This window comes from Vigna umbellata, chromosome 4 (assembly GCF_029865625.1).
Source record: "Vigna umbellata cultivar VRB3 chromosome 4, Vumbellata_1.0, whole genome shotgun sequence".
In the NCBI taxonomy this organism is placed as follows: Eukaryota; Viridiplantae; Streptophyta; class Magnoliopsida; order Fabales; family Fabaceae; genus Vigna; species Vigna umbellata.
In genome coordinates this window covers 69,622,574-69,642,198 of record NC_142168.1, presented here as the reverse complement: position 1 = coordinate 69,642,198, position 19,625 = coordinate 69,622,574, and the positions used below count along the sequence as shown (strand labels likewise).

The following is a 19,625-nucleotide window of genomic DNA, read 5'->3' as shown; positions in this document are numbered from 1 at the left end:
TTGAGACTCCAATAGGATGACAGAGACAGTAGGGTGTTTCTGATTTTTTCAATTGGGACTACAGTAGGGATGACAGAGAAAAGGTTAGAGTGAGAGAGATGAAAGAGAAAGGATTGAGAGGAATGAGAGAGGTGAGCAAGGGTTTGGGGTTTCTTTTTTTTTTTTAAGTTTTGAGAATGAAAATTATTAAAATACCCTTAACCTTAAAACTTAGAATCCATGATATATAAGGATATTTTTGTCTACTAAAACCCGGTACACATTGCTAAAATGTACCAACTGAAAAACAGGCGTACGCGCGTTAGCAAACCCCATATATATATATATATATATATATATATACGCTTTTTTTCAGTCGGTACATTTTAGCAATGTGTACCAGGTTTTAATAGACAAAAATACCCTCATATATTATGGATATTAAGTTTTAAGGTCAAGGGTGTTTGAATAATTTTCATTCTCAAAACCAAAAAAAAAAACAAGAAACCCCCAAACCTTTACTCACCTCCCTCATTCCTCTCAACTCTTTCTCTTTCATCTCTCTCACTCCAACATTTTCTCTGTCATCCTTATGGTAGCCTCAACTAAAAAAATTAGAAACACTCGTTGTTAAACAATTTCTTACAAAAAATGATTTTATAATGAGTTTTTCATTTTATAATTTTTGTCTTATCTAATTTAATCTAATTTTCACAAGCATAGTGACATCCGAAGGAATTGGCAATTGGCTTGGAAAAAATCAGAAACATGGGTTGTTAAACAATTTCTTACAAAAATGATTTATACTGAGTTTTCATTTTATAATTTTTGTCTTATCTAATTTTATCTAATTTTCACAAGTATAATGACATCCAAAGGAATTCGTAATTGGCCTGGAGGGTGTTTTTAGAGATGATGATTTAACATCCGCAGATGATGAAATTTAGAGAGGTTAGTGAAGATAATGAAATTGAAGAGATCTTGAATGAACTTTAGCCTAAAGGCAAATATGCCAATGACTCAACTCTTTACAAAGGCAAATTGTTAACCGCGAGTGTTTTTTATTTTTCAGTTGGGGCTACAGTAGGGATGATAGAGAAAATGCTAGAATGAGAGAGTTGAAAAAGAAATGGTTGAGAGGAATGAGGGAGGTGAGTAAGGGTTTGAGGGTTTCTTGTTTTTTTTTAGTTTTTAGAATGAAAATTATTCAAATACCCTTGACCTTAAAACTGAGAATCCGTAATATGAGAGTATTTTTGCCTTCTAAAATCCGGTACACATTACTAAAATGTACCAACTGAAAAAAGGGTGTACACATGTTAACAAACCCATATATATATATATATATATATATATATATATATATATATATATAATTCTCTCTTCCAATTGTTTGACTTGTTTTATATCCATATAATTTCCTCACACATCTTCAATATAACTTCTCTCTGATCATAACTTATAAACTTTGTGCAATTATGTTCAAATATTTTATTATTAATTACAATCAATCTAATAGTTTTAAGTTTCACATTTGATTATTTCTATTCCTTTTTAACATTTATATCTATTTTTTTCACATAAAAATATTTGACTTTTAATCTCAAATGTTCTATTAAAACTTATCTTTTTTATTCTCATTGATCTTTAACTTTTGTTTTTATGAAGAAATTTTCTTTTTGCTAAAATAATTTTTATTATCTTTCATTTCTTTATTTTATTTTCAAAATATTGTTCATGTTATCACGTCCTTAGTTATATGTTTGTTTTTTTTTTGTGTTATTTCAATTGAGTGATGATCAAATTGTTTTCAAGACACATATTTAAACATTTTTACTCATTTTTAATATTTTTATTTGATGTTTATTTTTATTATATAGAATACTGTGATGATTTTCATATAATTATTTTTATTTTTTAACTCATTTAATAATTTTAATTTTATCACCTCAATTGTACAAAGACGTGTTATTTATAATAATATAATAACTTAATGTCATTGCCATAAATCTTGTTTATCCCCTCAACATAAATTGAAGTTCAAAACATAAAAGATATATTCTAAATTTCATTTATTATTAATTTATTTATTTTTCTTTTTGTGTAATTTCAAAGTGGTGTATTATAATTTTTTATTAGTATATAAAAATGATTTAATTAGAATTTAGAGAAAAGAAATAGACATTTAAAATACTTTTAAAATTGGATACTTGTTTTTTTTTTATATCTTTTAAAAACAATACTTTTTTATTTTATCAATTTTTTTCATTAATGTTTGTAAACTTAACAAATATTTCGGTTCTTATAAACAAATCGGTACTCTAATTTAAAATATATATAATTATAATTTCTTTCTAAATATTTTATATTGAAAAACAAAAATATAATTTTTTGATATTGAATATTTGATAATATTATACTTCTTTTTTTTATGTTATATTTTATTTTTATAAAAAATAATTAATTAATATTAGAAGTAAGAAGACAAGTATCAACATGATTATTAGCATATACCGTTATTCAATGCGAATCAAATGCGAATGAAAATCGAATAAAAATGTTATACTCATTGAGTATGAGTACAGGAAGATAAATTTTTTTTAAAGATAAGTATGGGATAATGAAATTTGTTTCCAACTCTCTCAGTTAATATTCCTAATATGTAATTAAGATATATAAGAAAAAATAGATGAAAATTAAATTTATTGAAACTGTAAGGTATTTAATATTAATAAAAGATCAATTTCTTTTAAAAGAATTACCTTGAAATATAAATATACGAGAGTTAAAAGTAAGATGTGTGGTTCTACCTTTAGGAACATATACCTCCAACCAAACATAAAATTTATGTGGTATTTGAAATTTTCTTTTAAGCACCATCATAACTAATAATGTTTTCTTCAATAATATATCATTTATAATAAATTCAATTAAATAACACTTTTTACTCTTTATTATTATAATTTAATTAGGAATCGAATCCAAATCTTTATTTTGACACGTCATTATAAAAGTATATGTTAGAATTTGGTTTCTAGTTTAGAATTTTTACTTACTTTTTCAATTCTTTAAAATATTAAAATTATAGAACTTGTATTAATTTTCTTTTTTATAAAACTCATGTTACAGATCCCTATATACTATGATATTTTGGTTAGATTGACATCCTAAAAAATATGGGGATCAAAACGAAACAATGAAAAAAAAAATACATAGCAAACTTTCTTCAAAAGAAATTAAACAATTCTAAACATGAGAAGTTTATACATATTATGAAAAAAAAATCAAGATCAATCCTAGAAGTCAACTTATCCATACAATGATTTCTCTTTTTTAAGATTATGATAACATTTAAATGTTAATATTTTATATATCTTTAAACATTTAAGTCATCTCTTTAATAAGAGACTAAGGGTGTGTTTACTTGGGGTGATTGGAGGAGATGATTTGGGGGGAGTGATTGAATTAATTTGAGGGGATTTGGGGGTAAATTTTTTTGTGTTTATTTGAGTGGATTTGGAAGTAATTGAGAGTGAATTTAGAGGTAAAGTTTGTGAGAATTAGTGGATTTGATTGATGTGACAGTTTGAAAAAGTTGTTTAATTGGTAGAAATTAAAGATTACCAAAATGTCCCTAGTTATTAAAGTAATATAAAATGATAATTGTTAATGTTATATTTAATTGTAAAATTGTTTATAAAGAGTAAAAAATTAAAAATAATGATTAAAATTATTTTTTAAACAGTAAAAAAATGATAATTTAGTAAAATGAATTTAATTTTAAAAGTAGTATTTGTTTGTAATAAAATATATTTCCAAGTAGTATGAATTTATTTGTTATGAAAGTGAGATTTATTAATTTTGAATAGAGCCAATAATTATACGAAGTTTGAATAGAGCTGATCAAGAGCATTTTTTAAAATTCTAGAATCAGATGTTGTGTCTTCCCACCCAACTAGAACGTATGTGAATTTCATATCAAAATCACACGGGCAAACACATTTTGAGTTAATCTTTTCTTCCACGAAATCTCGGAACATCTGTTTTAGGCACCCTTACACGAATATGAGTATCATCTATGGCCCTTAAACAATCCTAAAAATTTAATTAAGAAGTCATCATACAACTAAATAACATTATCATCCTTTGATAAAATTACATTTTCAATTATGACCAAATGAGTACCTTAAAGTAAGGATAAAATCGATTATTGTTGAAGATATATGGATGAACCTCATCTTCTGATGGCTGAGTTAAAAATTTTGATTCTAGACTTAAAATAGCATCCAACACATTGTGAAAGTTTTTGCTAACCATCGTCCCATATCGATGGAAGAAAAATGCGACACTTCGATTCTTAACATTATCCCCAATTATATGAAGAAATTGAGCTACTTGTTCCTCCAGTGTGGAGCAAATGACGTCCTTAACTAACCCAGTTGTTCTCAGTCTCTCACAAAGATTAATAAATGACTCTGGACCCATCCGAATAAATGTCATATATATATATATATATAACAATTTGAAGCAAATTAAATTAGCTTAGTCCTTTGGAGCAGCAACAACAAAGGAAAAAAAAAATTCTAATTTTCTTTAGATTCAAAATCCTAGAATCGTAAAAAAATTCAATTAGAAATATCTTCAAAGAGAGTCCCTTGAAAATTGTGTATGGATTACAACTCAAAATTCTCATTTAAAAAAATTTAGTATCAGAAAAATGCCTTATTTTTAGCCAAACAAATAAGGTTGAAAATGAGATAGCTCCATATATTTATGCTTTAAAAACCTTAACTGCATTAACTTTTCCCATAACTATAAACAAATTCCTAGGCTAACTTGAGAATATATGCTTTATTCTCTCCACTTGAAAGTTTGTCACATTGAAACCTCTCTCAACTTTGAAAAGCAAATTTTCGATTAGTTAACCATGACTAACCCCTGCTTGTAAGTATCTCCACTCCAAATAAAATTTCTCACCCTTTTATTAATCTTCCTTATTATTATGTTAGGCCATTTATAAACATGACACTGTAAGAAAGAAAACCAGAAATAACACTATTAGCTAACTTTTTGAATGATTAATTGACTGACTCGAACAAGAACCATATCTAACCTTAAACTTCATAAGATAGTTTAAAGATTTACTATCAACTCTATACAAGAACAAATATATCATCACATATAAAATATGTGATTAAAAAAAACTTTAGAACTAGCCATAGAAAAAGTTTATTTAATAAAAATCATTCATGTGATCTTTAAACTCAAAACCTCTTCCGCTATAAAGGAAAACAAAGGAGAGAACATGCCCTACCTAACACCTTTACTACAATAGAAGTATCCAACAAAACTATCACGAAAAGCATGATATAATTTAAGAAAAAGTACCATGAAACCCCAAATGGTTCAAAACCCATAGCAAAATACTAAGAGTGTAAAAAACTTTTGTAATATCAATTTTAAAAGGTACATTCCCACCTTTAGTTTTTTTATAAAGCATAATATAGACAATATAAATATTAAAAATTTCACGTCAATTAAAAATAAAACTAATTTATAATAGATAAATGAGCGTAAATTTTATCTTAAAAATATATCAGATTAAATTTTAAATACACTATTTAATATTTTTCCTCTTAATAAAAACCATATTAATTATGAGAGATCATCCTATTACAAACAACGGCTAACCTATCTGTCTAAGTTTTAGGAATAATTTTAAATCTAATGTTTGCTACGACGATAGGCCTAAGACAAATTCAACTCTAGGAAGTTTAGGAATAAAACAACATTAAAGTTCATCCCCAAAAAAAAAATTATAAAGAAAAAACTGTCTAATAACATTACAGACATCCATTTTAATAGTATTCCATCATGAATAATAAAAGGAGCTACCAAATTAAAATTATATAATTGTTATTAAATTATTATTTTTGATAAATTTTATATAAACTATCAAATAATTAATATAAATCAGATAGTTAAATTTGTATCATTAATACATCTATAAATTTGTTTGTCTTTTATTACTGAATTATTTTCTTTAATTTGAATTTATCATTTTTATAAATGATATTTTATATTTGAATTTAAATTATTTGAAAACAAAATTCCTAATACATTTATATAAATACAAATTTACAACGGTAACTTAGATAATTAATTTAAATTATAATTTAAGAAACCTGACGTCAGACCTCGGAAAACGCCACCCAAACTCCACCGGTCTAATCTCATTAAAAACTCATCCAAAACCCCTCTGAGCGGACGCCAGGTGTCAACCAGCGAAGTTTCAAAAATCAGATAGTGGAAGGCAGGTGTCAGCAGGAGAGCGGACGTCCGTTTGGACGGGGGAAAACAAAAGTGATTTTCTGAAAACTCGTACCCACTCTCTTATGCATGCACCTTCTCCTTTCCAAACTCTGACTTTCCATTTCTCCTTCTTCTCTCTAGAAAACCCTCCCTTCTCTCTACCAAAACTCACTCTTTCTTTTCTCCGATCATCATTCAGAGACCGTAGAAGCACTTCTGGCGTCCCAAGCTTTAGTTTGATCCGATTGGTTTCAAATTCTGAACGGGTAAGTTTTCCTTGTCTTTAACCGTTCGTTCTTGAAAACATGCAAACCAAGTTCTGGTTGCATGGGTCCTTAGTTTCATTCTGAACGAGTTTGGACAGTTGTTTTATTTTGGTTCGAAGAGTGGTTGAGCGTTGAGGGTAGAAAGAATCGTAGTTCGACGAACTGAGTCTCAGTCTGTAGGACGTACGTTCACGCTCAGAGGTAAGGGAAGCTTATTTAATTTAATTGGTATTTGTATGTTGTCGTAATGCATGAACGTTCGTTATTTGACTGAATGGTATTGATGCATGATGGTTAATATGAATGGATTGAAAGAACGTTGGTTTATTTACTGAGATGAAATGAAATATGGCTGAGTTATGTTATAATGTATGAATTATATGAAACTTATATGATATGGATTGTTGGAGTGTGAAAGTTGAATTTGATATGAATGTATAAAGTATGAAAATATATGTTAGAAAATGAGTTTGAAAAGAAATGATTCTGGTATGAAATTTCTCATATAAAAGTATACGTTCGTTCCTGAACGGTCATTGACCGTTCGGTTCACCTGGTGAACATAGTTGAAATGGGATTCTTTCATTTGGAGAGAATCCTAGTGGAGGACGAGCGTCCTCGTGTTATAATACTATGCTTGAGCGTTCGGCCAAGCACAGTTGTATCTGGGTATCCTTTGATAAACTCAATTTATATATATATATATATATATATATATATATATATATATATATATATATATATATATATATATATATATATGTGAAATGGTATATTTTCGTCGTTAGTAATCACTACTTCGACAGTATCTTATTATATTTATCAAGTCTGTTATTATAAGTTTATTGGTGCTTAGTCTTTGATGACTGTCGGTCGATCTGGGCAGCAAGGGACCGTAAAATGTTTTAAGTGCGGAGGACCACACTACCGATCGTTGTGTCCTCAGTTGTTGGGAGTAAAGTTATGCACTCATTGTAGGAGGAACGGACATCTAGAGCGGGAGTGTAATATGGGAGGACGAGCGGTGATGAGGCCACCAAATGTTGGAAGAAATCAACCAAGGGGTGGTGGCCGAGCACAGGCAGTCGGTCGGGTTTATGCCATAACGGGCGTTGGGACAGCAAGCTCAGGTACCCTCATCACCCACACTTGCTTATTGTCTGAACTGCCTTGATGTGCATCGTTTTAATTGTTGTGATAAGGAAGCTGTTGGTCTGGTGGTGTAAACACCAGCAATTGGGTTAGTTTGGATATTTGACCCGTGAGATAGATGTTTATTACTATGTTAGTGAGAGTGTAATTTTCTAGAATTGACTAACCTAGGAGATACTTCACGTGAATGGTGTGTCAACGATCGGTATCTATTAAGTTAGACCGTTCGGTAGCAAGGGGGTAACCGAACGATAATAGTAAACGTTTGAATTGTTGAGTCCTCCTGAAGCGGCGCCACGGCTATCTACTCAGAGTAAAGTTGAGTCTCTTTCGCATTTTATCAATATACAACGTTAATCTATTTTTTTGTTTTTTTAATTAATTGTGATCCTTTTTTACAACTCTACTAGACTTGAAAAGTAGAAAAACAACAAATTTCAGTTTTTGTATTTTATAAAGCAAGAACTATGAACGTGTAGTGTAGTATCAACAACAAACAAGTTCATTGAAACAACAACAATAAACAAGTTTAACCAAACAATAACAAATAAGTTCAACAAAAAAAACAACAACCAAGTTCAACAAATAAGTTCTTCAAAACGAAAACGAAAACTAACCTTCAAAAGGTGGGTTCATCGGAATAAAGTGTTGTCACCAGTGACAGAGAAAGTATAATGTGTCTATGAAGGATAAGAACACGAAAATAATCGGTCAAAACAAACAAAAATCATACATAAAGTAATTAATTAACATTCATTTGTATCAAATGAAAGAAAGATTACATGTGATGGTCGTCAAACTTCGTTCGAGAAAAGTTTAAGAAGAGAAGAGTGTCTCGCGCGCTAAGATAAAGTGAATGAATTTTCAATCTCCCGCTCAAATTTTTATTGAATTCACTAACCTTTTAACGTCTAACGCTGGGGCATTCGATGTTTTATATCCTTTTACGTCGAATTACAATTCTAAACGACGTTTAATAATTTTATTTATTTACAAAAATGTCACCGATCATTTTTAAAGTTGGTTATTCAGTAGTTGGACGTTGAATGCATGACGTTATACACTGTTTTTGTACTAATGTGTCCAGCCTTAGCACAATTGTAGCATTTCCTCAATCTACACTCATTTGCATAGTGGTCGTGCTTTCCACACTTAAAACACTACACTCCTAACCAATCTCCTCGACCTTTCCCTTGTCTTCAATCATGCCAATTTTGTCGACTAGTTTGATCTTCACTATCATCTTCAAAATTACCTTGGCCACATCCACCTCGTCCTCGACCTCCTCATCCTTTGCCTCTAAGACCTCGGTTATGAGTATTTCGAGTTCCATTCGAGTCAAACTATGCTTGTAGTTATTGATTGTTGGGATCCCTCTTTTTCTTTTTCTTCCTTAGTTCGTGGGCCTTTAATGACCTAGTTAACTCCTCCATAGTGAGAGTTGACAGATCATTTGTCTCTTCAATAATGACAACATTACTTTCAAAATCATCCGTCAAATTTCTCAAAATCTTTTTCGCAACTCGGTTAGGAGACACCTCTTCTCCGTTCATTCCGAGTTGATTGGTCATATTTTGCGCTCGAGCCATAAACTCGGTAACTTCTTCCTTTCATCCATCTTCATATGTTCAAACTCTCTTATGAGAGCTTATACTCGGACTTGCCTCATGCGGATATCTTCTTTGTATGCCACCTTCAGAATTTCCTAAGCTTCTTTTGTTGACTTCGTATTATCTATTTTCTCGAACCCCGATCCATCCACTACATTATATAGAAAGTACAAAGCCGATATGTCTTTCACTCATGTCCTTTTCAATGTAGCAATCTGGGTCACTGTTTCATCTTCATCATTCGCAAGTTCATTGTACTCGTTCTCCACTATGTCACATACATCTTGGGATCCAAGAAGAACCTTCATCTACAAAGACCAATTGTTGTAGTTGATCTTTTTCGACAACTGTGGCATACTCATTCCATTGACTACCTTTGCCATCTCTCTCACAAAATAGTCAAACACTCACTTTTTTCCTCACAGTGTTTGACTTTTTCCTCTCTCTGTGTTTTTTTTTTCTTAGTACTTAGAGCATAAAGCTTTGATACCACTTTGTAGAAAAATACACATGACACACATAATAATTGGACTCTTTAATTCATTGTGGTTATTTTTATTGAACATTGGCAACCTTTAAATAGGTGTAAATAGGACCATGGGCCAAGTACAAATAATAAAAAATATCAACTGACTTAAAATAAAAATAACTATTTAATTTATCTCTATCTTATATCAATAAAATAAAATAATATTGGGCTTAAATAAATGGAAAATCAAAACTACTTATCCATATTTTATCTCTATCAAAATCAAAATAAATATTACTAGACCCAAACTAATAAAATAAGACTCAAACAAAATTATTAATAAACTCCTAAAATGTAAGCTTATCACAATATTAACTCTATTATACTAGCAACCGACCAGCTCTCAGACAAACTAATCAGGAAAGGTAAATATCATTAATGACCAACTAATACGTTTAATATGGCCATATTAATGACGAATATATGGTATTTATGAGTGATTGACAGTATCCAGGTACAGATATCCTTTTCTATCCTAATAAAATATAGACCTCTTTATGAAACATATATGACTTGAGCTTTGGGGTGTCTTCTGCAAGTCAACAACTCATCAAAGTGGATTGCATTCTCGGAGATGATTGAAAATTAAAAGAGAGCAGAGCAAAGAAGAACGACCGACCCTCAGACCAATTCAACCGAAAGATTAACCTTATGCATGTACTTGGTTGTTGCCTTGTCCTCCTTATTTGCTTCGAATTATCTTTTCTTTACCAGTCCAGATTTTGACAAATTCAAATTTTAACACGTTATACTTTCAAATTACTTCAATGTTAATTTAACAAAAAAATGTCACATTGAACTCTTTTTTAAGAAAGATAAATACTCAATTGAGTAAAAGTATATAAAAATTAAAACCAATTAAAACCTAAAGAAAGGACCAAATTAACTAAATTCCTAATTAAACTCTTATTTTAAAAATTCTTTTAAAAAAATTATAAACGGTTGAAGTTAGTATACATGTCAAACGTAGGTACAACAAAATTCGAATTTGGCATAACCAATAAGAGACCGAACAGAAGCAATGGTTTCATCGAGCGGCAGAGTCCAGAAAATCCCAAGAAAAGTTTGTATATCTCGAAGCTCACTTCTTCCACGTCTTGTTTACTACTAATAAGAAAATTGAATAGAAAAAAGCTGCTCAAACTATGAAGATTAATCAACGGAAAAACGTTAACATAAACAATTATGTATTTAATATAATTTTTTATTTTTTATTTCATGTTTTGGGTAAACAATTATGTATTTAATATAATTTTTTTTATATTTCATGTTTTGGGTGTAGGGATCAAGATTAACGGTTCCAAACAACAATGTGTTGTCCAATGTCCTAAATTTATCCTAGTCCAAGTCTTGGGTTATCTCGATTTTCCAGGTTGCTCAGAAGATACATGTAGAAGGTACTCTGATACCAAAGTCAATAAAGTTTTGACCGTTCAAATATTAATGATGTAGTAAATGTGAATCACGTACCTCTTTACCTCAAACCTGTATGTATAGGTTTGAGAGTGACTTTTGATTAACACTGGCATAATTACGACCAAATTGTAGGTAATCACATTTTACCTCTAAGTTGGTCAACATTAAGGTTATGCATGTCAATTTACGACATATCAGTTTGTCAACTCAACTCACCAGTCTCGCTAGTGGCTCATTGGACAGTTTGAATTAGGGGTGACTATCCAGTCTAGCTTTGATTGAACGGTCATATAATACATTTCACAATAATTTTTTTACAATAATGTAATATACAATGCATCTTTTATTTATAAAAATAAATTTTTTATTTATTTTATTATATGTTTTTCTTTTTTTTATTTTTATAGAGACAAGTTAAACTTATCACTACGTAGCCTTGACATTAAGTATATGATGACAAAAACATTGTTTCCCTTTGCATTTACTCACAATAATATATTATTGTTCCCAATTTTGATTTCTCATGATTATTTGTCAAACTTTAAAAATAAATTGATATAGTAATCTTAAATCAACAATGTCAAATTATTTTATGTATTAATTTGAGATAGAATATGTCAGTGTAAGCAACTCAAATGACTAACATAATACGTCATTTGACAAATCAATGCAATTGAGTTAAGAGTATTAAATCTATTCATCTATAAAGTTTAAGGACCACATTGTATAAAATTTTCAAATATAAATGAATTTTAATTTCACTTCAAAATTTAAAACTAAAAAAACATATTTAATGATTAAATTATAATAAAAAGGTAAAAGTTACTTTTGCATCTCAGATCTGAAAATATGCCCTGAAATATGCATTCTAGAATGTATTCAAATACATTTTGGATTGGATAATCGAAAAATATATTCCATATTAAAAAATATATTATGAAGTGCACAATTCAAAATGTATTTAAAAATATTGTATTTTGAAGTATACATTTCCAAAGATATCTTTAAATCCGAAAATATGTTTTGGAATATGTATTTAGAAAACATATTCCAAAATGTGTATTTCAAAATATATTCTAAATAGGAACTTTCAAAAGGTACAATTCATAATATACTTCCAACTTTGAAAATATCTTTCAAAATATACAATTTAGAATGTATTTGAACATATATTTCAAAAAATATTTTGAGATCTGAAAATACATTTTGAATTACACATAATTCAAAATCTATTTTAAGAAAATATAACTTTCTATTTATGAAATTTTTTGTAATCCGAAAGTGTTTTATAATCCGGGGAACATACAATGAAGGCTCTCCCTGCTTTTGCACTAAACGCTCCCCAAAGCATGCTATCCTTCCTATTGTCATCTGATTTGCTATCCTAATAATCTATGAATTTGATTATGGTTTCTGATTTGCAGTGAATGATATTCTTAATCTGATTTGCAATGTCTTAGAAAAAATTGAATCGGTGGTGATTGCTGATGAGAGCACACGAAGAGAGAAGTAGAGAACTTTTAGGTTTTTATTAAATTTTCGAACAGGGGTAAAATGGGGTTTGTCTTAATGGAGTGCAGGACGAAATAAAAAGGAGGTGCAGGAAGAATGGGCCTGGAACTACGTTGACAGAATACATTGTAAGCAAATCAGAAATTAAAGTTTGAACTGTGATGTTTGATTTGAAAAACAAATTTCATCTTATGGGATAATTTAGTCTCATAATTGCTTGAGACAAATTGATGCGAAAATGAATGATGGGATAATTGAGTCTTATAATTACCTCATTTCAAATGTTTTTCCTCCAGCCCCACAGATTTCTAGGACCAGTTCCTCCCATTCATTCCATAATATATTTAGTGCAGAAAGTTTGACCCTTGTTTGAAATCCTTCCAAACAAACAAACACAAATCAATTCAAAATATTCATTTTACCTTATATTATAAATCAATAAAATTTTTGCCAGATCTCTACACATCGATTTATACATACATGTATTATAATCCAACATACATGTATATACTCTAATTCAGCATCCCATACCTTTGTCTCGTTCAAGAAATGCATTTTGAAAATGTGTACGAAGATACTTTAGGGGTTCTGATCACAAAAATGGGCAAAATTTCATCTTCTAATGAAATTTTGCTACTTGGAGAAAATAAAAATTGTAATCAATCAATCATCCATTCTGAACATAAAATTGCTTCGTTCGTCCTTTCTTGACCAATTGTCTAGCTAGACTTTCACGAGAGGAAGCTTCATGAAGAAATGCAGGCTCTCACATAATTTAATCGGCATAAATGAACATATAAAACGGAAAACATTTTGGATATTCCAACCTTTAGTAGTCCGAAGTATGGTTTGAAACAAGGGAAAAGAAGCTAAAAAATACAAGAAAAGTAATTACAAAAAAACAGTGCATATAGAAACAAGCTAAAAGATACATAAAAAGGACCGTATTCTTCTCATGAGGGAAGACATATTTTAATCGTAGCTATGGCAATATATCATGTCACCAACATAAGGGCATAAGGGAAGACAAAATAATTACTATTGCTTAATTTAAATGCAAGGTACCCATTCCTAAGATAACACAAATAACAGGGGCTTTATAACACCAGGTTGTCTTTGTTTTTGTTTTTTTTACAGAAGTAATTTTTGATTTGGCTGAGAAAAAAAACACAAAAGCCTATTAAGAATCCAAGGTTCGATTTAAGATTGATATCTGACCAGAGTCTCCATTTAACAAGAAAACTTCCAGAGGGACATAAGGCGTGGACATGGATGCTCCAAACCTGTAGCTAGGTTGTAACATTCTGCTACCTTTTGCGCATGAAATCGTTCTAAGACGTGGCCCAGTTCTCATTTGCCAGATCTGCATGATATTATCAATCAAGAAAACAAATTAAATTTTTAACAAGAAATAACACTATAGACAATGTCTCAGTAGAGAAACTTGTTCAGTTATTTATGCACAACAGAATGAAGAGGGTCAGTGTTACACTGACAGTAAACAAGAGAAGAAACTGTTATGTTATAAGAATATGTTGATTGATGACTATTGGAAATTAACAAACTGGACATCAGATTTTATGCTATTTTTAAGAAAAATAAAAGTCATGTTGACTGATAGGATTTATCTGCTATTTTTTAGGCACTAATTTGTTAGTTGTGCTAGCATTTTTCTTTCAATTATTTGCTCTATAAAACCTACAATATTACTCAATAACATTCGGATTATGTAGTTCATATTTCACAGTTCCACTCTTTCTAGCTTTTTATATTTTCAAACAACCAACAAAATAGGATTTTTAATGGCACAATTGCAGCAAACACTTAACCTTCAAATAGTTTTATTAAAGAGATGAAAATCTATAGTTCACTTGTAATGCGAGGTAAAAGACTAACCTCAATTATTCCTTTTCTTGGTGCATGAATAGCTAAACACAAGCAATAATCACTCTTTGATGGTTCAGAGTAAGAAGAGCTTGATGATGCAATATTTTTGCTCACCAACGTCTCCATGAATAGACAGTTGGCATCCCTATATCCCTGCAAAAATACTAATTTTCATTTTGGTAATTCTTTTGAGAAGAGTGAGGTGGTTGGGGTAAAAAAGTTCAAATGCAAACCTTCCATAAGCGCACCACCACAAGTGCTTGAGTATCAAGCAGCAATATGCGACCAAGTGAATCTGTTATAGCAGCCAATGTACCACTTGGAGATAACGTAAGCTTCTCCCCTTTCCTAGGGTGATCAATTAAACTTGTCAGAGATGAAGCTGCATTGAACCATGAAAGCAAAAGTCAGATGATAGGATTTGAATTTAGAAATGGTGCCACAATAGTGGAGAATAAAAACTCTACATTTTCTCTTTTGATGTTCAGTTGGTTCAGCTGTATCTGTTTCTAACAGAATGTGCAATGGGATTTTCCAAGTATTCATTAATTTTGACACTTTTAACGAACTTCTCAGTATTGCAGCACACCAATTCCACCAATGTTGATCAGCAATGAAAAAGACAGGTGTGCTGAAATGGTTATTCTGCAGAACTTTCTTCTAACAAGCATCTAGTTTCTAATAATTTATTAATTTATAAGACATTTATAAGGAGCTTATTAGCATCACAGAACATCAACTCTACCAAAGCAGCAGTGATAAGATGTCAAAAAAACAGAGAGGTGATGAAAATGGTTATTCTACAGAGTTTTCCTTCAACATACATTTAAGTTTCTAATTGCAGAACACACTTCCCAGCCTACAACCCGCTCCCATAAACAGACAATAATTGAACATAACATAAAAATGAAATATAATAAGCTGATAAGCGGTATGCAATATGAAGGCAATGAAATTTGAACCTATACAAGAAGCATTCCTTTCCATGTTAAGATAATAAAATGTATCCTTTCCACTCATGAGGTTCTCAGCAGAGGAAGCCACAAGTAGTGTCACATTCAAGTCTAAATTTCCTAGTGGAAGTCCTTTTCTTCAAGTTATAGTTAAAATATCATAGCACCACTTTTCTACTGTCTAAAACAACCCTATTTAGCATGATAATACATAATTTTATTTTCCTTTTACTAGGATTGACCATCATCTCTATTATACACATAATAATCTGCAGGAGCCTGTGTTATAATCACATAAGACAAGCGCTAAAATGTGTGTTACTCCTACCTCGTGCAAAAGGTTGTGGCTTCTGATCCGATTTCTTCGGAGACTTCTTTGGAGGGGACGGTTCACTCCGCCATATCAACTTTGAGAAAGAACTTAATGTGGAGAATGTTGCTGGTACAACTTTCGAAAGGATAGCTCCCACTAAAGACCTCCCTTTGCTCTCAGAGAGTCTTCCCAAGGGATAAAACAAATAACAAGGTCAATATAATACTTATTACTATGACGACAAAAAAAGATTTCATACAGCATATCAAGTCAGAGTACATATTGATATAGAAGCAGCATAAAATTATACCAAATAATCCACCAAGTACCTGTATGCTGAAATCACAGCATCCTCTCCAACAGCGACTGCACAATAATAACGTTGACTTGACTGCCCAACAATAAAAGCAGCTGAATTCAAATACCAGAAATAATTTCAGAAAGCTCCCATTATCTACTGTTTAAGCAAAACCGCAATCATTATAATCATGGAATGACAAAAGACAAAAACTAAGAAACTAAAGTCACGCTGTAACATGATACAAGGAAATGAAAGACAACCACCAAATTTAGTATCAATTTTTAAAAGTACAATATTGCCAAAAGTGATACTATGAGTGTGATATTGCCAAAAGGAAAAAGAAAGTTTTAAAAACCTAATAACACCTGAACATGTGTACCACAAAAGGAAGACACTAAAAATGTCGTTTCACTAATCTTATATGATGCTAAGAGATACTAAATGATTTGATGATAGTTTTCCCCACTCACTTTGTGTACTTCTATCTATAGTCTGGATTTCATGAAAAGAAAATAAAATGATCAGCATTACCATGGCAGACAACAGTGTTATCAAAACTCAGTTATGTCAGTTATGGTGGCGCTATGGTGGAAACCGGTGGAGGTTTTCCAACCTGCCACCACAACAAGGAATCAGTTAAGAGAATTTACCTGTTGTTCCATTAGTGGAGGTGGCATTATGCCAGTAATTGCTGCATCAGAACAGGTTCCATTCTTACCAATATTCCACAACTGATAAGGAATTTTGACATCAGTATTTCCAAAATCCTCTGAATCTTGGCTCCTTGGTTTTTGATCCCAAAATCGAGACTGTGCTTCTTCAAACCATTTCTGCAGCATATTCTGCATTTCAACATTGCAAAGCCTACAATTAGACCTATAATCAGCAACCTACCACAGTCCAAAATTCAGTCTGTAAATTGACATCCTAATAAAATAAACTATTCCAATACCCAGAAAGGAAAAAAATTACTTTTCCAACAGACTTTATTTCAGTGAAGTTCTAAAAGGCAAGATACAGAAACCAGTGTTTACCTGAACATCAGAACCATCAAAACGAGCAATTACGCCTGGCATAATGAGACAAAACTCTTCTGAAGAGGTATCTTGAATCAAATCTTTCTTTGTTCCACGAACTCTTAACTTTAAAACTCGTCCAGGATAAATCATCTACAAGAAAATTGATATGAAACCTATGCACCTCACATATTTGCCAATCTTAAATTTGTACCTCAAAAATTTCTATTTTAAATTTAGTTTTGTTTGGTCTTTTGCCCATACGTTGTTGATTTATGAAACTCATAGGTTTCAAGGGGTAAATATTTTGGAAAATGCTGGAAGGTAAAAAAACAAATTTTTTGAAACACAAACACACAAAAGTATAATTTTTTCCCCTATCTTAGAACAATTATTTCTCTCTTCACTCACTTGTGATTCACCAATTCCTGTCATAATTAGTTAACCAGTCATTCATAGTACTTTCACAATCAATCGTTCATTTCAAGAAAAATACCATTATTAAAATACTTTTTACTTCTATACAAAGGAGGATGGATGAAGGCAGAACAACCAGTGCATGTTATTCATAGGAAAATTAACAGTCAAAATTGTAAATAACTTTAGAATTTGTAATACCTACATGTGTTTGACTTTGTCACACTTAAAGCACTAATTTTCTAATAAATGGTCGTCAATACACTTGATCTTGCAAAATGCATCTCCTCACTTTAGAGAAGCCAATCTAAGATTTTGGTCCTCTAAACTAAGGATTTGACTCCGTTAAGGTTAGGAAATATAATTTAGACAACAAAATTACATTAATTAGAATGTAGAAATGGTTGATATTCTAGTTAACTATAGATTTATCAAATATAAACTTGATTTTATCACAATTCACAACCATTGATTTTGTAATCAACCATTGTGAGTGCATTTCCCTAAGTGCACCTCCTCACTTTGGCGAGAGTCTCTGAGCCATGGTAAACTTCTAAGGATAAAGAATATATAACTCTGCCTTAAGACCAAAATTAATCCCACAAAACTAATTGTTAGAAGTCCCATATCGATTAGAAATAAGACCAATTTACAATATATATGTGGGTGTAATCCTCACTTTTTACAAGTCGATTTTGTGAGGTTGAGTTAAACATCAAATCCACTCCATACATAATTCAGAGTCATGGGTTAGAGTTTGTGAAATTTGTTGTTTGTTAGGTCCCTTGTTCCACTCATTGTCGGGCCAATTTACATAATATATATGGTTGCAAACTTCACTTTACAAACCAGTATTGTGATATTAAGTTATGTTTAAAGTCTACTTATGTACACTAATTTATAAAACCCAACTTGTCTCCCTTACTATATACTTCAATTTGACCACATGAGTACTTAATGTGAATCTTCAACACACTATTACTACTACTGCACATCTCAAACGTAAAATTTTCAAGACTCTACATTTGTGGATGTTCTGATAAAGTGACCCACTAGTCCCAAGACCAATAACTAGGTTAGACTTTGATTTTATCTTTAGAATTCGTGCTTAGGACATAACTTTAATGCTTTAATTTGAGCATCGGACAGAAATGGGTTGTTAGGTGGAAATTACCTCTACTTGTATATTTTAATTTAGTCATACCATATTACTATTTAATCTGGATCTCAATCAATATCCATTGGTAAGAAAATCAATTATTGATACTTGTGCAAATTACAAACATACAAACATAAACAGAACAAACTACGACATAAATTTCAACGATTACGACTGTAATTCATGACCCCTAGCTGTATTCAAACAATCACATCGATCCAACTGAACAACACACGTCTTCCAGTTCTCAAATCGAAACAATTCTCCCTAAAAATCACACTGCAAAAAAGACGCCGAAAGGGGCAGCAAAAACATTACCTGGCGATGAATCAAATCTCCCCGCAGAGAATAGAGCAGGAGATACCCAGAGGAGGTACCGGCGACAATGACGCGGTTGTCTCCGAATGCGAGCCACTCGAGTGCGGTAATTGACTCTGCGTCGATGGGGGAGAGTTCGGGTCGGATCTTGAGGGGCGGGGAGGCGGCGGAGTTATCGGACCATGAGAGGAGGAGGATGGTGGAGCGGTTGGCGAGGAGGAGGGAATGGGTATCGATGGCGCAGAGGAGGTGAGGGGTTTCGACCAGCCAGTTAGGTTTTCCCGCTCCGAGCTCGCCCAGTTCATCGCACGCTATGCACCCCAACTCCGTCTTGTACGATCGCTTCGCCATGGCTTCTGACCCAACGGAAAAACGAAAGCCCAAGTGTTACTAAACGAACGATGGATTTTAACACACTGAATCATACATTACGTAAAGGTAAAACAACTATTCGGATTAGGATTTTACCTCTTTATACTTTTACA

General features: G+C 31.4%; 1 protein-coding gene across 2 annotated transcripts; it reads right to left on the bottom strand.

The window, feature by feature from the left end:
* Window positions 1-13,705: 13,705 nt before the first annotated feature.
* LOC124841127 (uncharacterized) lies at window positions 13,706-19,625 on the bottom strand. Of its 2 annotated transcripts, XM_088111305.1 has the most exons (9): window positions 19,609-19,625; window positions 19,141-19,496; window positions 17,265-17,399; window positions 16,881-17,072; window positions 16,259-16,320; window positions 15,945-16,114; window positions 14,897-15,045; window positions 14,673-14,816; window positions 13,706-14,139 (listed from the first exon to the last, which is right to left on the bottom strand). In XM_088111305.1, the coding sequence occupies exons 2-9, from the start codon at window positions 19,489-19,491 to the stop codon at window positions 13,957-13,959; spliced, it is 1,386 nt and encodes a 461-aa protein (XP_087967431.1). In that variant the 5' UTR covers window positions 19,492-19,496; window positions 19,609-19,625; the 3' UTR covers window positions 13,706-13,956. The 2 variants fall into 2 exon arrangements, with proteins under 2 accessions (XP_087967431.1, XP_087967430.1); XM_088111304.1 differs by lacking the exon at window positions 19,609-19,625 and having other exon boundaries at window positions 19,141-19,569.

Bases quoted from the DNA above. Each gene is read 5' to 3' on its own strand.
- LOC124841127 (XM_088111305.1), bottom strand. From the start codon at position 19,491: ATGGCGAAGCGATCGTACAAGACGGAGTTGGGGTGCATAGCGTGCGAT. The intron at 16,321-16,880 runs GTAAATTCTCTT...ATTGTTGGGCAG, and splicing joins CTCCACTAATGGAACAACAG to TCAAGTCAACGTTATTATTG. The intron at 14,817-14,896 runs GTTTGCATTTGA...GTATTTTTGCAG, and splicing joins TGGTGGTGCGCTTATGGAAG to GGATATAGGGATGCCAACTG.